The 27,700-nt window shown below is 41.2% G+C and overlaps 2 protein-coding genes across 3 annotated transcripts in view; one reads left to right on the top strand and one right to left on the bottom strand.

Annotated features, from left to right (window-relative positions):
• Nucleotides 1-18,642, top strand: part of elmo3 (engulfment and cell motility 3) — a 72,107-nt gene extending 53,465 nt beyond the window's left edge. Inside the window, exons 3-21 of one of the 2 annotated variants that reach the window (XM_061721308.1) lie at nucleotides 962-1,002; nucleotides 1,175-1,247; nucleotides 2,416-2,466; nucleotides 3,722-3,891; nucleotides 4,136-4,235; nucleotides 4,471-4,622; nucleotides 4,828-4,906; nucleotides 6,985-7,035; nucleotides 7,719-7,841; nucleotides 7,952-8,074; nucleotides 8,165-8,269; nucleotides 8,887-8,995; nucleotides 9,106-9,242; nucleotides 12,898-13,061; nucleotides 14,740-14,852; nucleotides 14,959-15,063; nucleotides 15,967-16,046; nucleotides 16,138-16,218; nucleotides 17,086-18,642. In XM_061721308.1, coding sequence (XP_061577292.1) covers nucleotides 962-1,002; nucleotides 1,175-1,247; nucleotides 2,416-2,466; nucleotides 3,722-3,891; nucleotides 4,136-4,235; nucleotides 4,471-4,622; nucleotides 4,828-4,906; nucleotides 6,985-7,035; nucleotides 7,719-7,841; nucleotides 7,952-8,074; nucleotides 8,165-8,269; nucleotides 8,887-8,995; nucleotides 9,106-9,242; nucleotides 12,898-13,061; nucleotides 14,740-14,852; nucleotides 14,959-15,063; nucleotides 15,967-16,046; nucleotides 16,138-16,218; nucleotides 17,086-17,298 — 2,070 coding nt within the window. In that variant the 3' untranslated portion in view covers nucleotides 17,299-18,642. The remainder of the gene's footprint in view (nucleotides 1-961; nucleotides 1,003-1,174; nucleotides 1,248-2,415; nucleotides 2,467-3,721; nucleotides 3,892-4,135; nucleotides 4,236-4,470; nucleotides 4,623-4,827; nucleotides 4,907-6,984; nucleotides 7,036-7,718; nucleotides 7,842-7,951; nucleotides 8,075-8,164; nucleotides 8,270-8,886; nucleotides 8,996-9,105; nucleotides 9,243-12,897; nucleotides 13,062-14,739; nucleotides 14,853-14,958; nucleotides 15,064-15,966; nucleotides 16,047-16,137; nucleotides 16,219-17,085) is intronic. The other variant, XM_061721309.1, reaches the window with a different exon arrangement.
• On the bottom strand, nucleotides 18,631-26,684 carry fbxl9 (F-box and leucine rich repeat protein). Its single transcript, XM_061721310.1, has 11 exons — nucleotides 26,330-26,684; nucleotides 24,602-24,703; nucleotides 24,369-24,503; nucleotides 23,320-23,499; nucleotides 22,232-22,537; nucleotides 21,857-22,073; nucleotides 21,384-21,541; nucleotides 21,082-21,297; nucleotides 20,770-20,982; nucleotides 20,469-20,686; nucleotides 18,631-20,392 (listed from the first exon to the last, which is right to left on the bottom strand). Exons 1-11 carry the CDS (start codon nucleotides 26,381-26,383, stop codon nucleotides 20,224-20,226), a joined length of 1,968 nt encoding a protein of 655 aa, XP_061577294.1. The 5' UTR covers nucleotides 26,384-26,684; the 3' UTR covers nucleotides 18,631-20,223.
• Between the last annotated feature and the right edge of the window lie 1,016 nt (nucleotides 26,685-27,700).

Below are 27,700 nucleotides of genomic sequence, written 5' to 3'. Positions count from 1 at the left end.
TTATACTCCGTCTTTGTAATGCAAGGATCAGAAAAGATTCAACTAAATATAAAATGGAACATAAAGATTTTGGTCACAAGCTACAGCAGTTTGGGTAAGCTTCATAAAAGGAAAGTTGAAAGTGCATGTCCTTTATGTTTTAAACGAGGGCCCCAGACTTTACGACAGACATCTATGAACAAGTTAGGACAAGTCAATACCTTGAAATACCTTTTTAAGTGTTTTATTTATGTTGTCCAGGGTGTTGAACACGAACAATAAAACCTGAAACAGTTGGCGTCACCTGGAATAGAAAAAGATGGTACAGTTGATTCAAAAATCCCGTAGGTTCAGCTAAGACCAGAGATGGTGAACATAGTCAGGAAATCACCACATTTTAACAATTAAGATTACTGCTTTGGATTAAAATGCCCTTTCTCCTCTCAAAACGTATATATGGGTTATATTGTCAAGATCACAGCCAATCCTCTTAGAACCAAAAAAAATCCTTTCCCTGGACCAAACATTTCTACCCAACACGTCGGACTGGTTGACCCTCTTAGCTGCCACTAATAACAGACCATCCAGTGGGTTTACCACAGAACCTGAACACATTTTGACTGTATAACCACAGGGCTGACCGCTAATGGCAGGATAGCTGAGAGTCAGACATGGAAGTAGTCTGGCTTTTATTTACGTACAATATGGGCTTTTGGCATGGAGGGTAACATTGTTCAGAAAGTGTTTGAGAGCTCAAGGGTTTCCTCTCTCCTCTTCCCAGCGAGCAAGGTCTGCAGCCAGCACAAATAGCTGCGGCGTCGTGATCCCATAATGGCATGTCATTACTGAAGCATGTGTTTAGCGGGAAAACCGTTTGAATAGTTGAGTGTTGTTGTTATGACCCGCATGCATGCAGCAGGTGTGTGTTTTCATAGCGCATTTGTGTTTTCTGACTACATTGTCATGCTGTGTTTCTGTGCAGAAAAAGCCCCTGTCAGCCGTTATCAAGGAGGTGTGTGATGGGTAAGCTTCCTCTTTCTGCTCACTGTTTCTCATCATTATTGGTCAGATGTGTTGGTGTGACAGTTTTACTCTGTGTGTGTGTGTGTGTGTGTGTGTGTGTGTGTGTGTGTGTGTGTGTGTGTGTGTGTCTGTTTGTGTGTGTGTGTGTGTGTGTGTGTGTGTGTGTGTGTAGCTGGAATCTCCCAGGTCCCGACAACTACGCCCTGCAGTATGCTGACGGGGTGCAGATGTACATCACTGAATCGGTGGGTCACGTCTGAAACTCAAATCAACATACATGTTGTTCTGTACTCTTGAATCAACCTGGTCAATGTCTGAAAACATTTACAAATGTTCAGCAACAGGTTTGAGCCAGTTGCTCAGTTTTGTTTGTAAGACAGGTTTCAGTCTTGAGAGCGCAGCAGTGAATCACTGCTCGCTCAGCTCTTTTTCTTTCTTTTTTGTTTTTTTCCATCGAGCCCAGAGGAAGATTTAAGTAAACCGCAGAAAGTTACTGATGCTATCAAAAATGACTGTGAGACACAGTGATGAAGCAGAGAGAGAGATAGAGAGAGAGAGAGAAGCAGCTGGATCTTGACTCAACTTATTGGTAAGCTTTTGAGAAAGTTGCTGCAGCAACCCCCCTCGCTGAGCTCCGTTCAGGACTGTAGAAGTCATTAGATCGTGATACATTTGGGAAAAACTTTCATGACAACACTGTTGTTGGAGTGAGAAAGACGCATCCAGCATTTCCATGCAGATCTCCTCTAGCTGCTAGAAGGCTATTAACTTCCAGGCTTTGAAGTGGGTTGGTAATTAAATACAGATGTTTGAGTTTAAGAACGGTTTCTTGATGAGTCTGCGGAGTGTTTGGCTCGATTTTGGTGGCGTAAATTAGTGATTCAGATTACATCCTGCTTTCAACAGCAGCGTGTTCACATATCTCTCTTTTATCTTCCTCATAAAGAGTCAGTTCAAGTTCTCCAGGAAATTTCATGGATATGAGATGCATGAATCTATGAATTTTCTCTCATACAAGCATTTCTTCATATTGTGCCAGTAATACTGAAACAGAATCCAAAACTGCTTCACACACATATAACAGTTAGATGCAACACTGACAAAAACAAGAAAAACGTGTGCATTGCTTTACATTCACAAAAATCATTGTATAATTCAACTGTTGTCTCTTTCTTTTAATAATAAATGGTCAAAGCCGATTAGCTTTTAGGGGCTGTTTGGGAGTGTACAAGTCCATATGAGTGTTTTGTATGTAGGTCAGCAGTAAATAAATGACTTCTCTCCACTGTAACTGCACCCTGTATGTGTCAGTATCCCTCATGGGTGTGTTGCTTCCTTATACCTTGTGGTTTAACTACAACCAAAGCTGCCATTGGTGTTTAAACACTTCTTCCTCTTTGTGGGCTTTTGTAGAACCGTCTGGACATCAAGAATGGCTGCATCCTGCGCCTCACCAAGGCACCGGTGGGTCAACAACCACGAGGCTGTTTTTATAGTTCAGCTCCCTCTTCTCATGCTCTCGCTTTCTTTCTAACATCTCCCTGTATTAGTGTTTTATTTACATTCCACGTGAAGCGCAACAGAATATACAGTCATGCTTGAGTTTGTAAATTCTCGAGAATTATCTAGTATTTCATAAATACCGGTACTATCAAAGTCCTGAAAGCAGCTCCAAAGAGCCAGACAACACTGAGCTGACTTGTAAACCTCCAGGATTAGCAGCTAATTTGAAGGTGAAGTTATCGTGAGTTCAGTAAATTAAGGAAATTTGGAAGTCCACAGAAATGCAATTTTGATCCTTAGATATATTGATCAAGCACGACGGTAGTAATTTTATTTGAACTGTGACCGACGTTCTGAAGGAGTTGTGACATCAAGCAACTCCTGTTTTCTGTGTGCTGTGGTGAGCAACGTTTTTGGGGGTCTTTGAGAGTCAGGAAAAGTATTATATGTGTCAATTAAGATCATAAAGTCCCTCCTCATGGTCTGTATCTGGATCAGGACATCTTGCTGAATCACAAATTCTATCTGAGGTTTTTATTAATTAATTAATTAATTTTATTTATGACCTCCTTCATCCCGTTTGGAGTTGCAGACAGACCGGAGTCTAACCCAGCTGTCATTAGGCCGGAGGCGTAGAAAAAACCCTCAACAGGTGTTCAGTCCATCACGGGGTTTCATTCTGAATTGTAATAAAATTAAACGGAAACGGCTGGATCTCAAGGGGCCGATGGTCGAATAAGAAAATACCCTTAAGCACTGCAGTTGTTCAGGAGGAAGTTTGAAAAGGAATAAATGTTTTGAAATGCCAGAGTTGAAGTCCTCTCTTTATGGAAGGACGTGATGCGAGCAGATCATGTTGGAGAACCCAACAACATCCAAACGTTTCTCTGTATGGAGGACTGGGCTCACATCTCCTCGCTGATGTCCACCAGTGGGCACAAACTGAGACCACTTAGTTATTGATGATCTTTCCCCGCATGCACTTAGTAGGGAAATATCTCTAAAACTAGTTGAAAATCTGAAGATTTTGTCGATTATATTGATTAATAAACAATAACAAAACCTTCAACCAGCACTGTACAGCAGGTGACCCCTCTTGTGTATTTCCTCTTGCAGTACAGTTTATCAAATGAACTTTTAGGAAGTGAGAGAACCTCATACTCTGCTGCTGGTGAGCCTGTGTGTTTTTCTTTCTCCCCGACGCTGGCGGCCTCAGGGTCGGTGTGCCGAGGACTTGTACAAGGGTATCCAGAGCTCAGATTCAGGCGTGCGCTGCGATTCGCTGAAGGAATTAGCCGGCGTCTCCACGGATGTGACCTTTGCTCAGGAGTTCATCAGCAGGGACGGACACCTATTATTGGTCAAAATAGTGGAAGACTCAAACGAGTGAGTTGTGTGTTCTTGAGTGTTGGTTGTGATAGTATTCTGCTTTCTTTATCTAGAATAATACTAAAGGGAAAGGAAGTATGAAAATGTTTCCACTAATATGTTTGATTATGTATTTTTTTCATTTGAACAGTTTGTATCAGTGTAACCCGATTAGCTATGAGGGGCGGGGATAACTAAATTACTACAGAGATTTAACATTTATCTAAATGATGTTTAGCATTTGTGTGTCCTTTCCATTCAGGAGTAATGTGATCATGACGCACACGCTGACCGCTTTCAGGGAGCTCATGGATCATGGGATAGTCTCCTGGGAGAATCTCTCCTCTGTTTTCATCAAAAAGGTTCATCTGTCAATTTCTCTTCACTGTTTTGTCGTCTGTCTGTCTGTCTGTCTGTCTGTCTGTATGTATATATATATATATATATGTGTGTGTACGTACGTACGTGTGTGTGTGTATATATATATATATATATATATATATATATATATATATATATATATATGTGTGTTTGTGTGCATCTAGCTCTCATGTTGTTGTCCTCTTGTCTTTTTTCTTTTCTCTCTCTTTTGCTCAGATCGCCAGCTTTGTCAACAACAAGCCGACCGATGCATCGATACAGCAGGTGTCCTTGGACATCCTGGAGAGCATGGTGCTGAGCAGCCACGGTCTTTTTCTGCAGATCAAACACGAAATCACCATGGAAAGGCTGATCGATCACCTACAGGTGTAAGTTAACAAAAAAAGAGGTCATCATCTGGGTCTGTTTAAAGTAATTGAATATTAAAAGGGCTGCAGTGACATTTGCTTGATGCTTAATTATTATTTTGAAAGTCTGCATGATCTTCAACTGTACTTTCAGTTTGCCTTAAAGATGCCTTCAGCATCTTTCAATTTTCAATGCTTTACTTTTTTTTTCCCCCCTTTCTTTCAGAACAAATCAGCAGATACAGACCAAAGCCATGGCCCTCCTGATGGCTCTTCTACAAACGGCCGGAGACTCGGACCGAAAGGTGCTTCTGCTGTTTCTTACTTCCTAATACATTTTAACCATCACCTTCTATTCCCCTCAAACTCAACAGCCGCTGTAATCAACATGCTTATAATTAAGCTCATGTGTTTCCCCTCATCTTTGTCTACATCTTATTCCCGCAAAAGAAGAGAAGAACGCCAGAAAAAAGTGACTGAACAAGCAAACAAACGTTGACCGTGTCTGAATTCCTCATTTTTCCCAAGATGTTTTCCAAAAGTGAATTGAGCTTGGATCATAGCTCTCATAGTCGTTGCTCCTGGGTAGAGCACACAGGATGATAGAAAAAAACAACCCTGTGGAAAGTGTTTTATACTGTGGAGAAATGCGGACAAGGCTCCTGGATGAGGTTTTGTGTTGCTACCAGTCTCACATGTTCATAAGTGGGCACATTTGTTGGTGCTGTTCCCTTAAAGATGGGAAAAACCCCACAGTGATGAGTAAAAAATCATTTACTGCACATCGACTAAAATCAGAGATTGCTTTTTATTTGTGGTTCAACAGAAACTACCAAAAAACCAAACTAATAAAACTGTCCTGATTAAAGTGATGGGACCTTTAGGGTACTCTTCTTTTTCTTTTTTTCCCCCCCTAACCCTACAACCTTTTGAGGCAATCGCTGCAATCAAGTGATTTCTGTAGCTCTCAGTGAGACTTCTGCACCTGTAGATGGATATCTTGGCCAAATCCTCTGGAGCAAGCTGCCCCGGGCGTCTCAGGCCAGTTTCCCAGTAGCTACGGTGACTCGTCAGAAAGCTCCAGCTTTGTTTCATCTATCAAAAGATCATTGTCCCAGAAATTTTGGAGCTTGTCAACATGCATTTTGACAAATTCCAGTTTCTCTCTCTCCTCTGCCGTCAGCGTGGTAAATGCCATGATACCAAACAACAGGCTGACGACTTTTAACCCCTTTAAATATGCAGAACTACATTACACCATGGTCAAGTTATCTTCAATCTTTTCTAAGGATACCAAGTTGTTTGGGTTTTTTTGAACGATTTTGTTGAACCATAATATTTGATTTTCATTTGCCAGTTAATTCTTGTTTATTTCTTTTGTCAGTTTGAATTTATTGTGGGTTTTTTCTTTCTTTAATTGAAGAGTATCAAACAAATTTGACAGCATCCACAGTTGTGTTGAGCAAGTGGAAAAGCAACATAACACATCGGGTCGACGGGAGAGAACGCATTTTTATGAGCACGCATATTTGTGCGCAGTAAATGCCACATTTGCACACCGACTCACCCTGCAATCTCAGAGAAATGTTACTAGAAAGCAGGCTGGAGAATCTCGCCAAGGCATCGGGAGCAAATGTTGCAGGCTTTTACTTTCTTACATGCAGGCCCTCCAGAAAATCTTGAATACAAAAAACAACTAGTTTTTGTTTGTTTTTAATGTATAAATGTTGAGGATCTGAGAAGGATCTTGTTGTTAAAAACATACTGGATCAATGTATTATCTGAGGGATTACTTCATTATTGATTATTATGTTTTTATAGTATTTATTTCAGACTAAATAATAACATCAGTGATTATCTGACTCCTTAATAAGATGCACTCTTACATATCCTTATGTAAAAAAGGAGTACAGCGTGATTTGGAGTACAGGATTATTGGGAAAGTCAGAACAAAACCAGCTCCACGTCTCCCAGACAGTCAGCAAGGATCCAGCTGTCATATTCTGTCTCTCCATCTCAGCTTTCCTCCTCACAGTCCAGGCTCTCTGCCCCTATTCTCTTCCTGCTCCTCCTTTTATTTTTCCAGAAACAGTTCCTTCATTCATTCTGCCGTCTCCATTTTCGTCAGCCTTGCTTTGTTATCCATGTGCACACACTTGCTCACTTTTACAATAGTTCAACAAACCCACCCTTCTTATCAGCAAATTAGTAGCGAACAAAAGCGGCTGAGTCAGAGATGCGTGTACCATGTGGAGGTCAGAGTCCCCGCTCCGACCTGCGTCCGGCCCGCTCTGCCGTCGCCGGCCCTCTGTCGCCACCGCATGCTAGAAATGTGTCTCTGCAGCCGGTTCAACATCTGTTTTCTTGCTCTTCTGCTTCACAGGAGATGTTTGCTTTTCTGAACAAGAAGAATCTTCGTCAGTACATCTACAAGGTGATTTATCTTCTTTCATACATAGTAATCATTATTTACGACGGAGTATTAGGGCCAAACTAAGACAAAAAAAATGGAAATTACGAGAATAAAGTCATAATATAATGAGAATAAAGTCGTAAAATTACGTGAATAAAGTCGTAATAGAATAAAGTCGTAATATTATGAGATTAAAGTCGTAATATTACGAGAATAAAGTCGTAATAGAATAAAGTCGTGTTATGAGAATAAAGTTGTTATATTATGAGATTAAAGTCGTAATATTACGAGAATAAAGTCGTAATATTACGAGAATAAAGTCGTAACATTACGAGAATAAAGTAGTAACATTATGAAAAATAAAGTCGTAATATTATGAGAATATAATTTATGAGAACTCTTCTCCCTGTGTAAAAATGAGGAATATTGAGGAATATTATTCACATTTTGTGAAGTTATATTTATATATTTATAATATATATAATATTATGACTTTATTCTCGTAATATTACGACTTTATTCTCGTAATATTACGACTTTATTCTCGTAATTTTACGACTTTATTCTCGTAATTTCCTTTTTTTTTTTTGTCTTAGTTTGGCCCTAATACCCCGTCGTAATTATTTGATGTAACAAAAACAAGAAAAAGTCAGGCCTGTATGAATAAATATGTTTTATTTTTATCTTTTTTTTTTTTTTATCAGAACATCATCCACAGTTCTGGTTCGGTCCAGGACGAGATGGCCCACTACCTCTATGTCCTACAGTCGGTCACCCTAAATCACCTGGAGCCTCGCATGAGGTCGCCTCTGGACTGTTACAGCCAGGTGAGCTGGAAAAGATGCTTTACGAAGCCGTATCTAAAGTCCACGTAATTTACGAGTAACTGTCTTTGAACTGACCACCCCTCTCTTCTCTCTTTCCCCTGTCACCTCAGGAACAGAGAGACGTACTTCATAACTTGCGGCAGACTGCTTTCGAAACAGAAAGCGAGAACAGTCTGAGTCATGAGAGGCGACGTTCTCTTTGCGCCAAAGAATTTAAGAAACTGGGCTTTTCTGTAAGCTGCAGCTGTCAAAATGCACACTATAATGTTACTGTGGATGTTATTCCTCAGTGTGGTGAATAGTCTTGGACTTTCTTCTTTCAGAACAACAGTAATCCCGGTCAGGACTTGGTGCGAACTCCTCCTGGCCTTCTAGCTTTGGACACCATGAATTATTTTGCTTCACGTTATTCTGATGCCTACAGCAGGGTGAGCATCGTGCATCTGTTCTCACATCAACAATGTAAACAGTTAGGAGTTTTGTAGTCTTTTTTTCCCCTTTAACACCTACAGTATATAACACATATTTTCCCTTAGGTTGAATTTAAAGATGGAGATCTTTCTTTAATTAAGAATATTCGGTTATCAGTAGAAAACATCCTTCACAAGAGAGCAGGCTTATAAGAGGCTTATAAGAGTTCAACAACCCTGGAAAATGGGAAAGAAATGTGTTACTGCTGCTTCATTGCCAAAGAAATAAAAGTCCACTTATGGGTGCAGATTTGCCCTAAATGCACTGAATGTTAGTCATCATATGAAATAGAGGGTTCATGTTCTCTCAGGCACTTTAGGCCCCGTAAAAACATGCTCCTCCTAACTGTGGCCCTTGCACGAGATGATGATATTCATCAACAGCTTCCTTCAGTAATTCAATTCAATTGTATTTATATAGCATCTATTACAACAGAGGTTGTCTCTTGGCGCTTTCCAAAGACCCAGAACATGAGTAATGAAAAGCTGACATGAAGGACTTCCCACTGTCCTGCACACTGTTTTTAGTCTGTAAACATTACAAGAGCCAAGCGTCTGTCTGTAAACGGTTGCAGTTTGTCCTGGAGAACAGCAGCCGGGAGGACAAGCACGAGTGTCCGTTTGCCAGGAGCAGCATCCAGCTCACGCTCATCCTCTGTGAAATCCTTCGTATTGGAGAACCACGTAAGCTGATATACCTACATGCCGCTGAGCACTTTCTCTCTCACTTTTTTAGATCTTCATTTTTATCCTAATTTTTTTTCCTTCATCAATTCTTTTCTCCATTCCACCAGCGTCGGAAACAGGATCCGATTACCACCCCATCTTCTTCAATCAGGACCGGCTGATGGAGGAGCTCTTCTGCGTCTGTATTCAGCTGCTCAACAAGACCTGGAAGGAGATGAGAGCTACGCAGGAGGACTTTGATAAGGTAGATCACCTAGATCTGCTCAGCTGTGGTCAGTGAGGGATGCATCGCTGCCCTCCCACCCCCGGTTATAAGATCAGCTTCAACACGGATGGGACAGACACATCAGCTATAACAATTTATTTGCAAATTCTTCTCCTTATTTTTTCAGTTTCAACTTAATGATTGAAGTAATTGATTTAACTTTTCTCAGTGGCTTTTGACAGAAGTATCAGCACTACTTTGTGAGGACGCCTATCGTGTGCTTTACAACCTCAGTTCAGACTGCTGCATGAACAAATCAGTTAAATTGTTGGGATAGTTTTGTGTCTGTGTGTAAAGTAATAACTTAAGTAGTATTTCAGATCCAAGCTAAATCTTGATCCTACCCATCAAAGTATCAGACACAATTATAAAAGGACAGACCATAAATTAACTTGTGTGATCATTAACTAGTTGAAGTTCTTGTGGCTTTATCCACCTTTGATCATTTTTCTCCTCAGTGCCATGGTGAATTAAAGCCTCAGGAACCGATTGTAATTCTCTTACATGCTTTAAAGGTGTTCATGCAAGTCTTTTGGGAAATCAGTGCATTTAAAACGGGAAAACTCCAACAAACCATAAAAGATGAGACACGGAGAGACCAACTAAAAGCAGGATGGTTTAAAGATGTTTTTGTGGTGCTCTTATATAAGTTATTTATTCATTTATTTGTTTTATTGGGATGGGCTACCTCTTCTGCAAACCACCCCTGACCTGCTCCGTCACACCCAGTGACCTTAACACTCACATCGTAGTACTCGTAGTGTTTGTTAATAGGTCAAAGCGAGCCCTCGGCAGAGAGGTCATCTCTGGGAGAAATCTTGAGAATCCAATCATCCTGAAAACAAACCGAGGTTGAGCTTTCTCTTCCAACCCCCACCTCATTGTAACATCCGCCATCCATGAAAAGCTCTTCCGATGACCATAAAACCAAGCGACCTCCTGGCCTTTTTCCGGAGCGGGCCGCCGCTCTGAGCGTCAGCCCGGCAGACCGGCCTTTTGTTTTCGCTCGCGGCCAACTACCCAGGGTGCTCTGGGGCCAGGACAAAGGGGCATTAGATGGACAAAGAGAAGTGTGGTGAGCGGCAGAAACTTAGAGAGATGGAAATGAGGAAAACAAAAGCGCCCAGGGCATCAGCAGTAATTACACAACAACGGGGGGAACGTAAAACCTCTGGAGACTGTGTGAGAGGGCTGGACAGGAGGAGGAGTGGAGATGCCAGTGAAAAAGAAATGTGATCTTTCAAATATAGGTTTAGTTTCTCAGACAATGGGAAGTATTTGTGCATGCAAGCTGTAATGCTCCACACACACACACACACACACACACACACACTCACACACACATTCTCTCCATCCAGTCACATGAATGTATTTGTGCAGATCTGAACACCCCCTGTGGTAACGGTCTCATCCTCCACACACACACACACACACACACACACACACACACACACACACACACACACACACACACACACACACACACACACACACACACACACACACACACACACACACACACACACACACACACGCGCTGCAGGGTTTTAGGGAACAGAAACAGCTGCCAGTCATCACTCCTATTGGCCGGTCCAGCTAAATGACAGTGGGGGTGTCACATGTGTGTGGGAGTATCAGGGTGTCTGTTTACAAAACACCCAAAGCCTGCACTTCTGCTGTCATGTAGGAGATCTCTGCGGCTCACTTTCACTGCCTAACGTGTGACATTGTTCTTTGATTGTTAAAGACAGGTGTCGGTAGCATTTTTAAAAAAGAAAAGGAAAAAAAAAGAAAAAGGTTGCTTCTGAAGGAGGAGAAATGGAGGTAAGATGGTGTTTGTATTATTTCTTGGTTAAAACAGAGGATTATAATTCTAGTTGTTTTAGTCCGGGATTTACATTTTGCTTAAAAAAAGCACAAACTGAGATTATTCAGCGGTGTGAAATTGGCATCTGCAGCTTATCTTGACGTTTGAATACTTGGGTGACAACACTGTCTACATATATACTTGTTTTGTATTCCTGCATGTTCACGTAATATAAAATTACAGTTTTGGCTTGTTTGAAGAAGAACAGGGTCGCTCTTTTTCATTCAATGGTCCTCGTAGCCGTCATTGAGTTCATCTTACGAAGACACATCTGAGTTTGAGATGTTGGATTTTCAGTCATTTGTATTTGCTGCGTTGAGAAAAGTCCGGACAGAACTTTACTGAATGATTCATATTACACTTAAATCACTGATTGTTTGCAATCAGTCAAATTGGGTGTGAGCAGGAATGATCTAGGTCAGCAGAGTGTGTGAGCGTGTGTGCGTGTGTGGTGTGTGAAATGACATCTGCACTAATTGAAGCTGGCTTGGTCCGTTAGAAATCTATAGTGCTGTATGGATTTTCCTTTATTTAAACACTGCACATGTTGACGAAATGGCCTGAATTCTTATTTCAGGACAGTCTGGGTCAACTCCCCGTCCCTCTGCGTGAGCGTCACTTTAACAAGTCACGTAGAAAACTTACACAGTAGTGATGAATGAATTTAAGACTGATGACAAATGTAGGTGGAAGAACGTGTGAGAGGATCCAAGGTAAAGTGCGTGATCGAGGATGGAGAAGTGAAGTACTCGTGGTAACTGAACACCCAACAAGACTTACAAGTACACTACCAAAACAGCTGCTCTAGGAATAAGCCTAATAAATCTTGTCAAAATAGTCGTTTTTTTAAACAAAAAAATATTTGCCAATGGGGTAAGAAAACCTTTTCTAGACTAGAATTCTAAAAACTAGCAAAAAAGTCTAAAATAATATTTTAAGTCTTGAAACAAGGATTTTTTTCTACTTTGTACAGATGAGTTTTTGCAGCATATACCATGTGCTTCCTGGATTTATTGTTCTTTTATTTATTTTCCCTATGAGAGTACAGCTTGACTGCTACCAACATTATTCTCCTGTACCGTAATCGTGTATGTTGAGTTTACAGTGACTTTATAAGGCTGAGTGGTTAAAATAAGCTTTTTCTGTTGATTAATGACAACTTTAGCATTTCACCTGGAGGCGTTGGAGGGAGCTGTAACGTTGCCGAATAAAGAGGGAGTTTCAACTCATGAATGCTGTTATGGAATATATATATATATATATATATATATATATATATATATATATATATATATATATTACATGTGTATTAGTGAATTGTATTATACAGTTGGTTGTTGTTTTTGGGAGTACACGATTATAAATTCATCCTCAATAGTCACAACTAAATCCTTGAAAGCTGAAATTAAGTTGAAGTAATTATACTTACCCTGTAATGGGTTAGATTGTCTCGTCTCCAGATAAAAGATAAATGAATTTTCCTGTTGTACAAAACAAATAGATTTGTTTTCTCATTGACCAAACGTTTACTCGTGACTGCAAGTTATGGCACCAAAAGAAAGGACTGTGGGCATGATTCCATGTTTCCCGCCATGTTCCGGCGTGAATGACAGTCAACGATGAGCAAGAACTGGATCTTTTGCTTAAAGGAAGAGGATTGCAATAAATTGCTTCTAACAAATATCTAAAACACTGACCGTCTTTCCCCTCAAACCCTCCGTATGCGGGACACACCCTGATGCTGTGTTTCCATGTGTCCATCCCCAGGTGATGCAGGTGGTCAGGGAGCAGATCACCAGGACGCTCTCCAGCAAGCCCACTTCCCTGGAGCTCTTCAAGAACAAAGTCAACGCTCTCAACTACAGCGAGATCCTGAAGCTGCGGCAGACGGAGCGGCTGCACCAGGAGGAGACGCTGGCTCCACCTGTACTGTGAGTGTCCCAGCGCAGCTCCCGCTCAACCTGAGCAGAGGGAAATCGCTGCTTTCAACCCTCTCGGCATGTTGGTAGGATGTGGTTATTATTTTAATCATGTTTGGTACAAGTATCGATTCAACAACGGGCTTGATAAGAAAAGAGGGTTTCATTGTATCCCAGGAGTTCATCGACGTGGTTGTCAATCCACCGCTGTCTGGAGCCTAAATGGTGTAGAAGCTTGCAAAGCAGAGCAAGTCTTTGTCTTACAGTGAAATAGTGGATGATGAAGGCAGCTGGTTAACTGTACTTGCAATTTAAAAAGCATGTGACCCTTATTTTAACTCTATTGTAACTCCATCAAAATGTTGCTGTAGACCAGGGGTCTGCAACCTGCGGCTCTGGAGCCGCATGCAGCTCCTCATCCTCATCGTAGCGGCTCCCTTTGGCCTTGGAAAAAAACCTGAACATAAATAAATTATATTTCTGAATTCATTTTTATTGATATTATTAGTTTATTTTGTTGGGCAGTTATCTTGGAGTTTGAGTTAATGCCATCTAATTTCAAAAGAACAATTTTTAATTTCTAATTTGTCAACGAAAATATACGTCAGTCACATAACGTCATCAGCCATATTGATTTGCCTTCATCGCCAATGATGCTGGCTTACCTTCCTGCTTGATATGTGGCGACAAGATATCGAACAACATAAAATGTAAAGTTGAAAGACACTTCCAAAACAAGCACTCTGCATCTGCCGAAAAATACCCAACCGAAGATGAGCGAAAAGGAGCAATTTCAGAACGGCTACGAAAAGCTGTAGAGAGCAAACTATCTTTCCCCACAGTCAACTAGCACTGCTGGTTTTGTAGCAGCTCTGGAGGTCGTAAAGACGCGGAAGCCGTTCACAGACGGAGAATAAATCATAAAAATATCAGAGCATCTATTCTTTTATTCATCTATTATTTTATATTTATTTTTAAAGCTGCTAAGCTGCAGCTACATTTTTTATTTATATTAAAATGGGGTAGTTTTTATTTTACTTTTACACAAATATAGACTTAAATAGGCCTGGAGTTCACAGTTTAATTTATTTCAAAGTACGCCCACAAATGCACACTGCACTTCTGTTGTTATATTTAGTGGTTGTCTCTGTTATTTTTTGCGACTCCCGAGAATTTTCTTTTGTAGAAGTGGGAGCAAAAGGGCTCTTGTGATAATAAAGGTTGCAGATCCCTGCTGTAGACAAAGAAACCGTTTCCACAGTTGTCCTTCTGTTACACGATTACCTGCTGTAGTTTCCACCCCTATGAACCGGCTGACTGGTCAGCAGGCGTAACATCCATATTTCAGGCGCGTCACTGTGTTGTCGGCAGATGGGCAGTAACCGGTTTGTAGGGTTCATGTTTCCACCGGTGGGATGGAGAAGAGGGCCTCGAGTGCTCTGACACGCGGCAGAATGGCGGCGCGCTCGTCACGGCGTGCCACATTCGGAGTTCAGCCGAGTCATCACAGGCTTGCCAGGTTGCCCGCTGTTTTCCACTGTGTTGCCCGGCAACAAACCAGCTCTGAGTGGGGAAACGCATCAATGAAGGGCTTTCACTGACACCTTCGGTCTGAAACGGTCATAACACCCTGCGATGGATCATTTTTGACGATTTGATGTCGAGCGTGTCTTTGTGTTCCTCTCCCCAGCGAGCTTAAAGAGCGGCTGAAGCCAGAGCTGCTGGAGTTGATCCGGCAGCAGAGACTCAACAGGCTCTGTCAGGGAACCATGTTCAGGAAGATCAGCAGCCGACGCAGACAGGGTGAGAGACACACACACACACACACACACACACACACACACACACACACACACACTCAGTAGAGTGGGCTGTGCAAGCTTAACCCCTGTGTTTGTCCCGTCTCCAGATAAGCTGTGGTTTTGTCGCTTGTCACCCAATCACAAAATGCTTCACTACGGCGACGTAGAGGAAGATGCGGAGAATCCAACCATAGAAACGCTGCAAGAGAAGAGTGAGTTGGTGCCATTGTGAGAATAGTAACAGTCCACGCTTTCAAAAGCAGCTGTCAACACATCAAAACCACCACGCACATCTTTCCCTCAACACTATTACTTTACATTGATATAACATGTCAACGGTTCGAAATGAACAGATGTTAAATCATGACTTCACTGACTTTAAGAAATATAAAATGGATTATCACAACATTACACAGTTAATGAAGCTTAAACCTCTGTTCTCATACACTTGTCTATTTATCCAATTTAACTAACTGCATGAAAATAATCACCACAGGGAATATGGTTCTTGAATGACGGCTCGGCGTTACCTGTATTTAAGGAGACGATGGGGGAGGAACGATCAAAGCTCTTTACCTGATTACCTGAGCATTTAAACCAGGTCACCACTTAAATACTTCTGGGTCATTTCACCCAGTCGCTAAACTTCCTGAGCTAAAGCAGCTATTGAACCACTACCTCGTGTTTGGGGCTCTTCTAATTCAGATTTACTCTACACATTTGTTTACCTTACCACTTTGATTACGTTCGCTTTGTTTCCTTTGAAACCTTTGCATGAAACTAAAACAGCCACGAGAAACTAAGCATTCGGAGCAGAGAACAGTCACAGAACTGCGTTTCTTCCTGATTAATTGATAAAATCATTACATACATTTTAAGAACTCTCAATTAAACAAATGAAAGTACCACAAATATTTTGAAAGATTCCCCCTTCTCTCTCTTTCCTGGTGACAGCTGAGATTGGCTCCAGCAGAACCTTGTGACTCTTAATATGATCAAAGCAGAAAATGAAGCAGTTAATAAATGGGAATATGAACGCAGCTATTTCTTCATGAAAATCATACACCGGAACTATATTCATGTGAATTCTCTGCTCGATCTCCGTCTTCTTTCAGTTCCAGTTGCAGACATCAAAGGCTTGCTGACGGGGAAAGACTGCCCTCACATGAAGGAGAACAAAGGCAAACAGAACAAGGTCGGTACGCTGCTTATCTTTACTGTGCCTGCGCTCATCTCCCGCAAGTCTTTGTAACAAATGGGATTATCGCTGTGCTTTCCTGCTGCAGGAGGTGCTGGATCTGGCTTTTAGCATCTCGTACGACGTAGAGGAATACAGCCTGAACTTCATCGCCCCCTCCAGGACTGATGTGAGTCTGAACAGAACCCTACATTTCCTGAAGTTACACCAATAGTGATGTGAGGGCAAAAAATACACCTTCTTTCAAATCTAAGGTTTCAAGGATAAAGGTATAATAATGATTTAACAAAAAAGGTCGTTACCAGTCAAGTTATTATTTATTTAACAAAAACAAACAAAAAAAACAGCCAACATGCAGAAGCAGCATGTGAAAACATTCATCCTGACGGATTCTGCAGCCATCGCAAGAGTAAGTAGCTGTTAACCCTTCCCATTGGGTAAATTGATCATCAGCAGGTCTTTATAAAAGCAGCAGGTTTGGCTGTTTACTGGTCTGGAGCGTCCAGATTTATGTTAATACAATACAAAGAGAAAAAATAATATCACCAAGCATCTTAAAGAAGCAAATGTTGCTACCGCTTAACTGGAGAAATGCTATAAAATCTCTTTTATTCTACGTTTAGAAAGGGAAAAAAAACTGTGGATGTCCCAGCAAGTTCACTTGCATTCAGACTGTGGCATGTTCAAAGAAAACAAAAATAAACAAAAACAAGCCGACAGCTATATTATAGCATGTTAGTTGTTAAAGTTTGTGACTTAACACGAAGATTGTACAAATCTGACTTTTTTTGCACTTGAACAAAACACATGACTTCTTGAATAAATGTCCTGTGGCCATTGTCCATCCTTCTTCCATCCATCCACTTTTCAGATCCTGCTTCTACATTTTCGCTTACTTTACTGAATAGATCATATCTGTTATTATATTATGGATTGTTGCTCATCTAAAATTGTGTTTACATTTCTTCATGTGACTGTGTGTCCGTACATCTTGTTCTACGTTAATACAAACTTACTGGTCGATCCCGTCTGTCAGTTCTGCCTGTGGACAGATGGACTGAGCGTCCTGCTGGGCCGGGAGATGAGTAGTGAATCCATGCGCAGCGAGCTGGAGATCCTCCTGTCCATGGAGATCAAACTCCGCCTGCTGGACCTGGAGAATGTGCCCATCCCTGACAGCGCCCCCGTCGTCCCCAAACCTCCCAGCAACTACAACTTCTGCTACGACTTCAGCCAAACGGAGCAGTAATGCACGTGGACAGGCTGAAGCTTCAGGACGTGTGAATGTGTAAATAGGTGTATGTCTGAAATGAAATGAAGTGTGTGTGTGTGTGTGTGGCATGGATGTGTGGTGAGATCTAAAATGTGCAAAGATGCACTTTTTTTCTGTAACACAGATTTATAACTTTTTATGTTAGTTTCTCTGATGGACTGGTCCTTTAGTTTCAAGTTGAACAACAGAAGGGGCAAAAAAAACATGAAAAAACTACATCTGGAGTTGTGGGTGGAACTGTGGCTGCAGATGGATTCATCGGTACGAATGCTGCAGACGGACTCTCGATGGTACGAATGCTGCAGACGGACTCATCGGTACGAATGCTGCAGACGGACTCTCGATGGTACGGATGCTGCAGACGGACTCATCGGTACGGATGCTGCAGACGGACTCATCGGTACGGATGCTGCAGATCGGTACTCTTCTGTGATATTCTGTTCTTCAGCTTTCAGCCTCTCCTCTTCTTACTGCACTGATTTCAAATAACAGGTACTTCAAATATTTTTTACGTACATAATGTAACCACTTGGTAATGGTACTTTGAATTTGTTTTATAATCATTTTATAATTTCAAACGTATTTGAAGTTTTTATTTGCAAAGAATACGCCCGTGTGTGGTCTGAGACTTGAGGATGCTCCCGTCTGTCATCCCATTTATATTATACTGGGCATTAATTTAAACAAACTGCTTCCTCACAACATGGTACAGGGAATCTATTTATAACATCTGAAAGAAAAGCAGCATTTTTCTGTGTCTTTTTGGCCTAATGTTCCAGACTGCAGCAGAGACGGTAGATTAACTGTGTTGTACTTGCAGTTGACATCAGTTTTTTTTTTTTTTCTATTTTTAAACAGGTCTTTGCCACAATCTGATTATTGTCACATGTTTTATATAATTTCTGTAAATCTATATGATACCCTATGCAATTTGTCTTGGATCAAATCCTGGTTTTAACTCTAAACGGATGCTTTTTTTGTACCTGGTACTTCTTGTAATGTGACAGAGGTGAACGGTTCAGCCCCGGTGTGCTGCACTCACCGAGCTTTCACCTGTAACACTCGAAGCAGCTTCCCATGAACTAACAAAGGTCTGCAGTTAGGTTGTTTAGAGCGTTTTCTGTGTTTCCTGGGGGCATTTGGTTATTTCAGTTCAGCACAGTCACAGCGGTCGTCACGCAGACCTGAAGCACAAACCTCTGTGGGGATATTCACTCCGAGTCATGGTCTCTGCGTGACTTCACACAAATAAACAGTTTGATTTATAAGGACACAAACCACACAAGTGCTTGTTTTTCTTTCGGGATCGGATTCAGATTGGGGTTTATTTACAGCCTCAGGTCAGCAGGAACTTGTATGATTTATGCTATAACCTTTAAATCATTGCAGTGTTATGACCCACAGTTTTTACTGTTGACTCAAACAGCACAACTATATATATATGTTTTGTTTTATTATTCACAGGATATCTTTTATTAGAAAACCAACAAAAAACTGTTTGAAATGGGCTTGTTTTATACTTTATTGTCCATCATGCCAGTTTTCACTTCTCCCTTTCTCATGATGCATCATCCAGTGTGACATCAGTACAAAGGTCTGTAGTAATGTACATAAAGATATGCCTTTAATCCGATGAGAGGAAAACACAGCAGAAGCCATGGAGTATCCAGTAGTTGTAAATGTTTACAGATTTCTCCTTAAAGGGAAACATACATGCTAGTCTGCCCTTTGTGGGATAATGCTCCCTTTTCAATAAAATTCAATATCTTTAAAACTTTTTTTAGGAGGCATCACATTCACGAATGACGTGGACACATTACAAAGACCTCATAGATGATGCAGCGCATGCAGGCTGACTCAGACATGCTCGAAACAAAAAGCAAAGCTGGACCAAGACTACACATCCTGCTTTCTCTTTTCCGAAATGTTTTTTTTGTTTTTAAGGGTATTTTCTTTACAAAAATATTAATGGGAACAAAGAGACCAGAGTCATTTGGTTTGTAATTTCAGTCTTAAACTCCTTAGTCAGTAGTTAAAGTCCGTAGTTTTGTAACTAATGTCAATGTTTAACGGTCAACTGGTTCATTTAAGTGTAATTTTGTTCAAAGGGAATATACGGTATATAATATATACTTATTAGTTGTTGACTTTTAAGGATTAACTTCCAACATAAGGGCAACTTCTGCTTTGAGTCCTGCTAAATCTTCAACTATAAATATTCAGACATTTAGGTTTATTAAAAGCAATTCATTTACATTAAAAGCCTCTTTCTACTGCAACATACGGTGAAAGTAAAATGCATGCATGAAAATGCATGCTAGATTTTTTTCTTCCTCTTTTGCACTATTTGCATGGCTATAGTATCATCTGGGGATCTGTGGTGACTCAAAATTGACACCCTGAATTGTTATGTGCACCACATCCACACGCAAGAACTCAATTTTAATATTCCAGATTACAGATAGTTTAACTTCAGTGACAGCAAGTCACATTTTAACAGGTGAAAACGTGAATACATTAAAGATATCTAAATGTGGTTAAGTTAAAATACAATACAAATGATCAAAGATCCCCAGGTCCTACTAGTCCCGCATGAATAGGGCATTTGTGACACCTGTATGTTTATGTTTCCTGGATACAGCAGCTTTAAAAACCTCTCCATGGTGATGCACCACATATGTAGAACTTAATTATTACTTGCAAATGTTTCCTCCTTGGGCTTAATTTAACCATATCAGAGTCCATCCTGCAAAGAAGAGCAGTCTTTAAAAAGTTGCCTAAACAATTAGGCTCGACATTTCTTCCAGTTACAGTGCAAACTGTTTAAAAGTGCAAATGCTCAACACTCTGAGCAGGCTTTGGTCAGCAGGTTCTTGTTTTGGAAAAGCTCCAGCAGTCGTGTCAGTCAATCAGTGGAAGGTCGGCCCCACCTATGAACTTGTAGTGGATGTTTTCCAAAAAGGGCAGCTGGGATTGTAGCAGGTCCACCGTTGTAACCGAGATGTTTTTGCACCTTGAGATGTCGATTGTTTTCAGGCACTTGCAGTGCTGCATCAGAAGGAGCAAGGACCTGCAAGGTTTAAAGAGGAGGTATTTAACTGCAGCGCCTCAAAACGCTTGGGTGGACTGAGACTCATGCCACCCACCTGTCAGTGATGTTATTACAGCAGGAGAGGTAGAGATGCTGCAGTCGGTGGAGGTACGGCACGGCCTGTGCCACTCCACGGTCAGTGATACCCGGGCAGTGGTTGAGCGCCAAACTCGTGAGACTGCGGCAATGCCATCCCACCGATGCCAAGCTGGCATCAGTGATTTCTGGCAGCATGGAGAGAGACAGTCGATGGAGATCTGGGTAACAGATCACCTAGGGAGAAGAGATGCAGCATAACATTCAAATAATTTGCATTCCTGCTAGCCTGGATCGTCCAGCTCTGCTCAGCCTCCCACCTGAGTGATGCTGCTGTCGGTAAGCTTGGCACAAGCTGAGAGGTCCAGCTCCTGCAGCCTCTTGAGAGCTAAAAGTGAGGCTCCGGCTTGTTGTTTGAATTGCTGCAAGTCACTCTGAGTCACCAGCTTGGGTCTCTCCTCAAAAGGCATTCGAGGAGGTTTGAAGAAGCCCATGTTGCCAAAGGTCCGGGTAAACCTGGGACCCTCATCTCCCTGAGGAAATGCACGATTATTACAATGACATTTTTAGCTTGCAATTCACTGTTAAAAAAAGATATAGATAAGCAGATAACATGTCAGCATGGCTCTCACCATCTCGTCGTCTGGCTCGCATTGAGTCTTTTGCACCATCCCCAGAAGACCCCAATCTGTGACTTCTTTACACCAGCCGAGTCGCAGGACCACCAGCTTCTGCAGGTAGGTGGCCATGGCGCACACGGATAAGTCGGTCACGTTGACGCACGATGTCAGATCCAACTCACGCAGAGAATTCCCAAGAAGTTGAGTGACAGAAAAAACTGCAAGATCCTGAAGGGAGAGGATACACGAGCTGGTTGTTTTTCCTCGTTTGATTTGTTCACAAACGTGCAGAACAGAGACAGAATTGGACGGACCCTAATGTACGTGCAGCTCCTGAGGTTGAGTGTTTCCAGCTCTGCTCTGCCGGCACTGGATCCCTTCAGGCCTTTTACTATCTCTGCTCCGCTGATGTGCAGACACTCAGACAGGTCCAGAGACTTCAGGCAGGTCAGCGACAGCAGGTCAGCAAGCCCTGTGGAGACATGATGAAATAGTTCAGATGTATGGAAACAATCAAAAAGTGCATGGAGTATTTAAACCTTAAACCTTTATTAACTGTGTTAAACCACACGAGAAGAGCATAACATGGCAAAGTTATTCATGTAAAACTGCATCTTTAAAAACCTTCCTTTATTAATCATGATCATAAATAAAGATCCTAATGATTTCAGTGACCGGGTAAACTCTTATTCAGCAATATGTGGTGGGATGAAAAGAACATGGGGCCTCTAATCACAATTAAGACACAAAGGTTGTAATTTAACGAGGTAAAAGTTACCACACAAACCCTTATCAGTGATCCTCCAGTCGCGAGATAAAGACAGGTGCGTCAGTGACGTCAGGCTGGACGCCACCGCCTCCACGGACCTGCTGGTCAGCTCGGTGCAGCCACTGATGTCCAGCTTGAGGAGGTTGGGCTGATGCTTCACCAGATTCTCCACTGAATAGTCAGTCAGTTCCTTACATCCCTGCAGGTACAACTCCTCCAACACCAGATCCTGAACCTGGACAAAGAATTATTTGAGACCTACCGCCTTTATCATGAATCTGAATAAGTGTAATTGTATCTTGTTCCTGTGTAAACAAACATATACAAGCCAAGTTACAAGTCCTTCTTCAGATTTTGGAGAGTCATACTCTGATTCTGCATCAAAAGGCTGACCTGTGCTATTGTACGCAGTGACTCCGGGGTGATGCAGGTCCTGCTAAGGTCCAAAGCTACAAGGGTGGATTTCTGCTCCATCAACAACCTCTTCAAGTTCCTAAGTGACAGCAGCGCAGAAGAGTCCTCGACGGCTCCCGCGGGGCATCCTCGGTACGGGTCGAACTCAAAAGCGATGTGGCAGCCGGCCAACGAGAGTCGGCGGAGGCGAGGGGTGCACCCCGTGAGCCGGTTGAAGGTGAGGTCGGAGAGGTAGCGCAGGTTGGAGAGATCCAGCTCCTCCAGCCCACAGAGAGCTGATCTGACCTGGAACAAGCAGTACAGAGGAAATTAACGGGGAATGAAAAGTAATATTACAAAAGGTTAATGTTATTTTGTTCAATTTATGACATATTTTTTGACCAAAATGAGTTAAATAACATTTCCCATGTCATCCAACCATTATCTATACCTGGAGCCTATGCCAGCTCTCTTTGGGTTAGAAGTAAGAGTTACACCCTCAACGAGCCACATCCACTCCTATGGGCAGTTATGATCATTAATCAACCGTATGTGGTTTTGGACTGTGGGTGGAAGGCAAAATACCCAGAGAAAGGCCACACAAGCACAGGGAGAACATGCAAACTACACAGAACGTTCCTGCTGGGATTCAAATGAGGTATTACCCCAAAGCTGCGGTGCTGACATTTTTGTTTAAAACAACAACTTGTAGTTCAAAGAAATCCCAGTAAAGTTTACACCAGCAAAGTTGTGGCTAGCTCATGAACTGTCTTAAACTTGGCACGCCACGTCTTCTAAGCAAGGGTTTGATCAGTTTAACTCAGTTTAACATTTATATTTTGGTTTCATCACATTCTTTTCAATCAACTTTTTTTTAATTAATGCATTTTGGTTTTATGTGTGTAATAGAATTTATTTTTTATAATATTATAATATATATTATAATATTTATAATATTATATTTTTTATATTTAATATATCTGTGTAATAGTTATTACATTTTGACTTTATAGACGAGTAAAGAGAGAGAAAGGCTGACCGGGTCAAACTGAGAGGACGTCAGCGCGCCGTCACAGATGACACAGTACCTGCTGTCGTTGCTCCTCCCGGGAGAGAAAAGCCCCGGACATGAAGAGACTGTCCAGGCCTCGGAGGTCCAGCCTGCGGAGGGAGGTCAGACGAGGGAGGAGGGCCAGCAGAGACGCCTCCGTTATACTGCTACCGGGCAGGGCCAAGCTCTCCACCTTGGAGCCCAGACACAGACCCACCTGAGATGAAAGGAGACGCCAAGAAGAACAAGAAAGATAGAAATACGAAGGATATGTGTAAAACACATTGTATGAATAAATGACTTATCAAATATTAAAAGAAATATGAAGGTTAAGGTGAGATGAGGGAATGCTCCTTCTTTCACAAACTGTACATTGCATGCTGTAAAGAAATAACACAGTCACCATGCTGGTGATGACCTATTATGACATAAGCACCTGCTCTGATAGCCTAAATCTAAATCTAAAGTCAGCTAAATCTAAGTCAACACTGGTAAATTAGACTTTGTCCTTGTATTTCCAAACATTTGTTAAGACTTAAAAGTAGATCTTTATTGCCTTTTTCAAAAATACAAGGCAGTATAGATACGTTTCTCTTTGAGTCAGCTTCAAAGCAATAATTAAAATATTCAAAGTACGTAGATAAGTCTATACAACTTGATTGATGGTGCACACTAACCATGCAGAACAACCTGCATGTAATATAAAGGGCCTGCAAATTCTGAACTACAATATCTGCCCTAAACTTTGGACCAGGATATGCCTCTCGTCTATAATGGCATTCATACAACTTTTATTACTCTTACTTCCCATAATACAGACCAGATTGTGCCACAGCTGTATGCTTGAAAGGCTATTCAAAATATTTTGTTGTTCTTTTTTTTTTATCCCCCTTTCAGGCGGGCAGACTTTGCCGATAGCAGAGTTTAACAGAATAAGTTCTACTTTGTTTCCCTCAACAAAACAAGTGACTTGCATGAGCCCTGGAGGTGGAGGAGTTCTGCTTCTTACGGGAAGGTTTCTGCACATCAAAGGCCAGGATTTAAATCTCCCAACATCAGCATCTGGTTTTAATGTCAACAGCATACCTCCAGAAGGAGAGATCTGGAAATGCTGAAGCCATCGAGCTGGCTGATTTTCAGGCTGCAGCGTGACTTTCTAGTCAGACCCCTGACAAGCTCCAGGGACGAGGCTGAAGCTGGGAAGCTGAAGGTGACTTTCTTCTGCACAAAGAAAAAAAAGGAGAGTGGTAACCTGAGGCTGCAGGCCCTCCAGGACCATAGCAGTGTTTCATTGTGCCTGAAAAGCGTTTTGTGAGCACCTGAAAGCGCTGTTCCTGGGTGGCAGTGTACCAGCTGCGACAGACTAGTGAGGCATCCTTTCTGTCTGAAGCCTGAAGAAAGCCCAGGATGTAAACTATGATCTACAGAGAGAGGGTGAAAACAGTATTAGATTTCATTAAAGGAGATACATCCCTCCTGGAGTTACCTGTGAGAATGCTGTCACTTCATATGACATGACATCCAGTGGTGGACAGTAACGGAGTAAATTTACTTGAGTACTGTACTTAAATACATATCCAGAGGATTTGTACTTTACTTGAGTATTAGATTTCTTTGGTACTTATTACTCTTACTTGAATACATTTCCAAGACAAATATTTTTACTTTTACTCGAGTAAATTTCTAGGAAGGCTAAAAAGTACTCGTTACTTTCAGGTCTGCTCTTTTTTCTTCTTCCCTAAAATCCTATTGGACACAAGCTGTTTTTGTCAAAGGAGGAGACCTATCACAGTGCACGCTCTCCACTGGGATGTACGTAAAGCGGAAATACGTCAAGCCTCCCCCTGAGGGGGATCCAGACTTAGTTGGATGGTGCAGGTTCATTTGGTTTCAGTTCATGATTGTTAATAAACTCTGCATCATCTGCTGTCCTCTTATGATCCCATTCATTTGATTTGTTTTTGGTGTTTCTGCAGGTTTTATATAACATTGTGGTTCTAAAAGCAGCACATCAGTGCAGCTGGTTTCAAAGAGTTAATTCTCAGAAACAATAGTTAAAAGATCCTTAAATTAATTTAGAAAAAATATAGTAATTTACTGATGTGGAAAATAAGAAATTTACTCTTACTTTTACTTTTACTTAAAGTAAATTTAAAAGCATTTACTTTTGGATACTTAAGTACCTTTAAAAGCAAGTACTTTTCCGCTCTTACTCAAGTAATATTTTGACTGAGCTACTTTTACTTGTAACGGAGTCAATTTTGACCAGTAGTATTTGTACTCTTACTCAAGTACTGGGGTCGAGTACTCAGTCCACCTCTGCTTAATACATATAGAATAACTACAAATGCAAATCAGAACAACATGATCGATTTCACTAGTTATTTTACACTGCAAAAACTCAAAATCTTAACAAGAATATTTGTCTTATTTCTAGTTAAAATGTCTAATTTTTAGTAAAAAAAAATCATCACATTTCAGACAAGATTCAAAAACAACAATTTTCACCTGTTTCAAGTAGATTTTCACTTAAAATAAGATTTTGTAATAGATAAATCTTGTCCCACTGGCAGATTTTTCTACTTATTTCAAGTGAAAATTTACTTGAAACAGGTGAAAATGGTCAAATAAGTTATTTTTCTGGTGATGACTTGTTTTAAGTGTAATGAGATTTTTTGACTAAAAATGAGACATTTTAACTAGAAATAAGACAAATATTCCTGGTAAGATTTTTAGTTTTTGCAGTGAGCGAGCCTGCATTTGAAAAAGTTCCAATTTTCTTGACCACACAGATAAGCTACATAGACTTCTGTGATGAGTATTTGCTGGACGTGTTGATTGATACTCTAGTTAAGTTCTGTGACTCGTAACCTTGCCATACCTTAGCTTTGACTGAATGGACGCCACTGGAGATACATCCCTCCCGGAGTTACTGGGAGAATGCTGTCACTTCATATGACATGACATTTATAAGTGCAGCCTTCCCTCAGCAGAGTCCCATGGTGGCTCATCTGCACTGAAATCTGTTATCAAGAAGATGAACTGACCTCCAGGGGAAGCTCAGGTGTTTCTGTGCCGCCTTCCCCATCGCTGTCTTCCATGTCAGCTTCTTCTTCGAATCACAAAGACCTCCAGACCATCTCCAGCTGATCCGTGTTTCACTATTAGCACAAGTCACAATCCTGCCATTCATGAACGTTCAAGCTAAATCCTACTACCTAATGCGGAACACCAGCCGACTCCTTTAGTCTTATCGTTAACTCAACTGTCAAATAAATTAATGCATACAAATCAGGCCAGTGGACGCGTCTACAGCGCTGTGTTGCCGGCTGACATTTAGGTAAAAGTAACTTTCCTCTCCAACGACATGTTTGTTTCCGCAGACAGCCTGATCTCCGCTGGATCAGCTGACCGCAGTGACGTCAGCGACCAGCGGGAGAGACACGCCTCAGGGATTGGTTGTTGCGTTGCTAGGCAACGGCTGTCGCTAAACGCTGTCGTCTGATGCGTTTGGGTTCCCAGAAGTGTGACGGAAAACAGAGGTGCGGCGGTTACTTTCAAGTCTGATTACGGTTCACAGCACTTTTCTCTGTTATGGACAGTACTGGAGTTGAGGGGGGATGAGGGGGGATGAGGGGGGATGGCATCCCCCCAGAAATAAAAACGGTCCAAATCATCCCCCCTGTAAAACTGCCATCCCCCCTTTCCATCCCTTATGTCATTTCATCAATGAATGTGGTTTTACTGCTATTTCAACATTTAGAGTCATCACCAGAAAAATTACTTATTTGACAATTTTCACCTGTTTCAAGTAAATTTTCACTCGAAATAAGTAGAAAAATCTGCCAGTGGGATTTATATTAATTTATCCTCTCATTACAAGCAAAAAAATCTTGTTCCACTGGCAGATTTTTCTACTTATTTTAAGTGAAAATCTACTTGAAACAGGTGAAAATTGTTTTTTCCAGTGATGAGTCTTGTTTTAAGTGTAATGAGATTTTTTTTACTAAAATTAGACATTTTAACTAGAAATAAGACAAATATTCTTGTTAAGATTTAGAGTTTTTGCAGTGATCCATTTTACTTATCCTGTGAAGGACAGAGTCATATTGATAAGTTCAGAAAAGTGTTTTTTATTGTTGTGTTTTGATGTATTTGATGTAAGCCCAGTGGATATTTAAAGCTTACAGAAGGCTGCATTTAACTGCTGCTATGTCATTCCTGCAGTATTTCTGCAGGTGCTTTGGTCAGTGCTATTATTTGTAATATATTATATTATTTGTAATCAGCACAAATTATCTGTCCCCATATGATAAAATCCACCATCCCCCCTGAATTCTTTTTACAACTTGAGTACTGGTTATGGAGATGCAGACGGCGCTACATCTACTAATATATTCGTTTAGTTTTCATTTGGG

The sequence above is a fragment of the Cololabis saira genome, chromosome 5 (genome assembly GCF_033807715.1).
Source record: "Cololabis saira isolate AMF1-May2022 chromosome 5, fColSai1.1, whole genome shotgun sequence".
Taxonomy (NCBI): domain Eukaryota; kingdom Metazoa; phylum Chordata; class Actinopteri; order Beloniformes; family Belonidae; genus Cololabis; species Cololabis saira.
Note: the sequence above shows the minus strand (reverse complement) of the source record. Positions and strands in the feature narration are given on the sequence as shown.

Coding starts and splice junctions, on each gene's coding strand:
- fbxl9 (XM_061721310.1), bottom strand. CDS start 26,383: ATGGAAGACAGCGATGGGGAAGGCGGCACAGAAACACCTGAGCTTCCC. Junction 22,538..23,319: donor GGGAGGAGCAACGACAGCAG/GTACTGTGTCAT, acceptor TGCTTGTTCCAG/GTCAGATCAGCTCTCTGTGG. Junction 21,542..21,856: donor CTGGAGGATCACTGATAAGG/GTTTGTGTGGTA, acceptor ATGTCTCCACAG/GGCTTGCTGACCTGCTGTCG.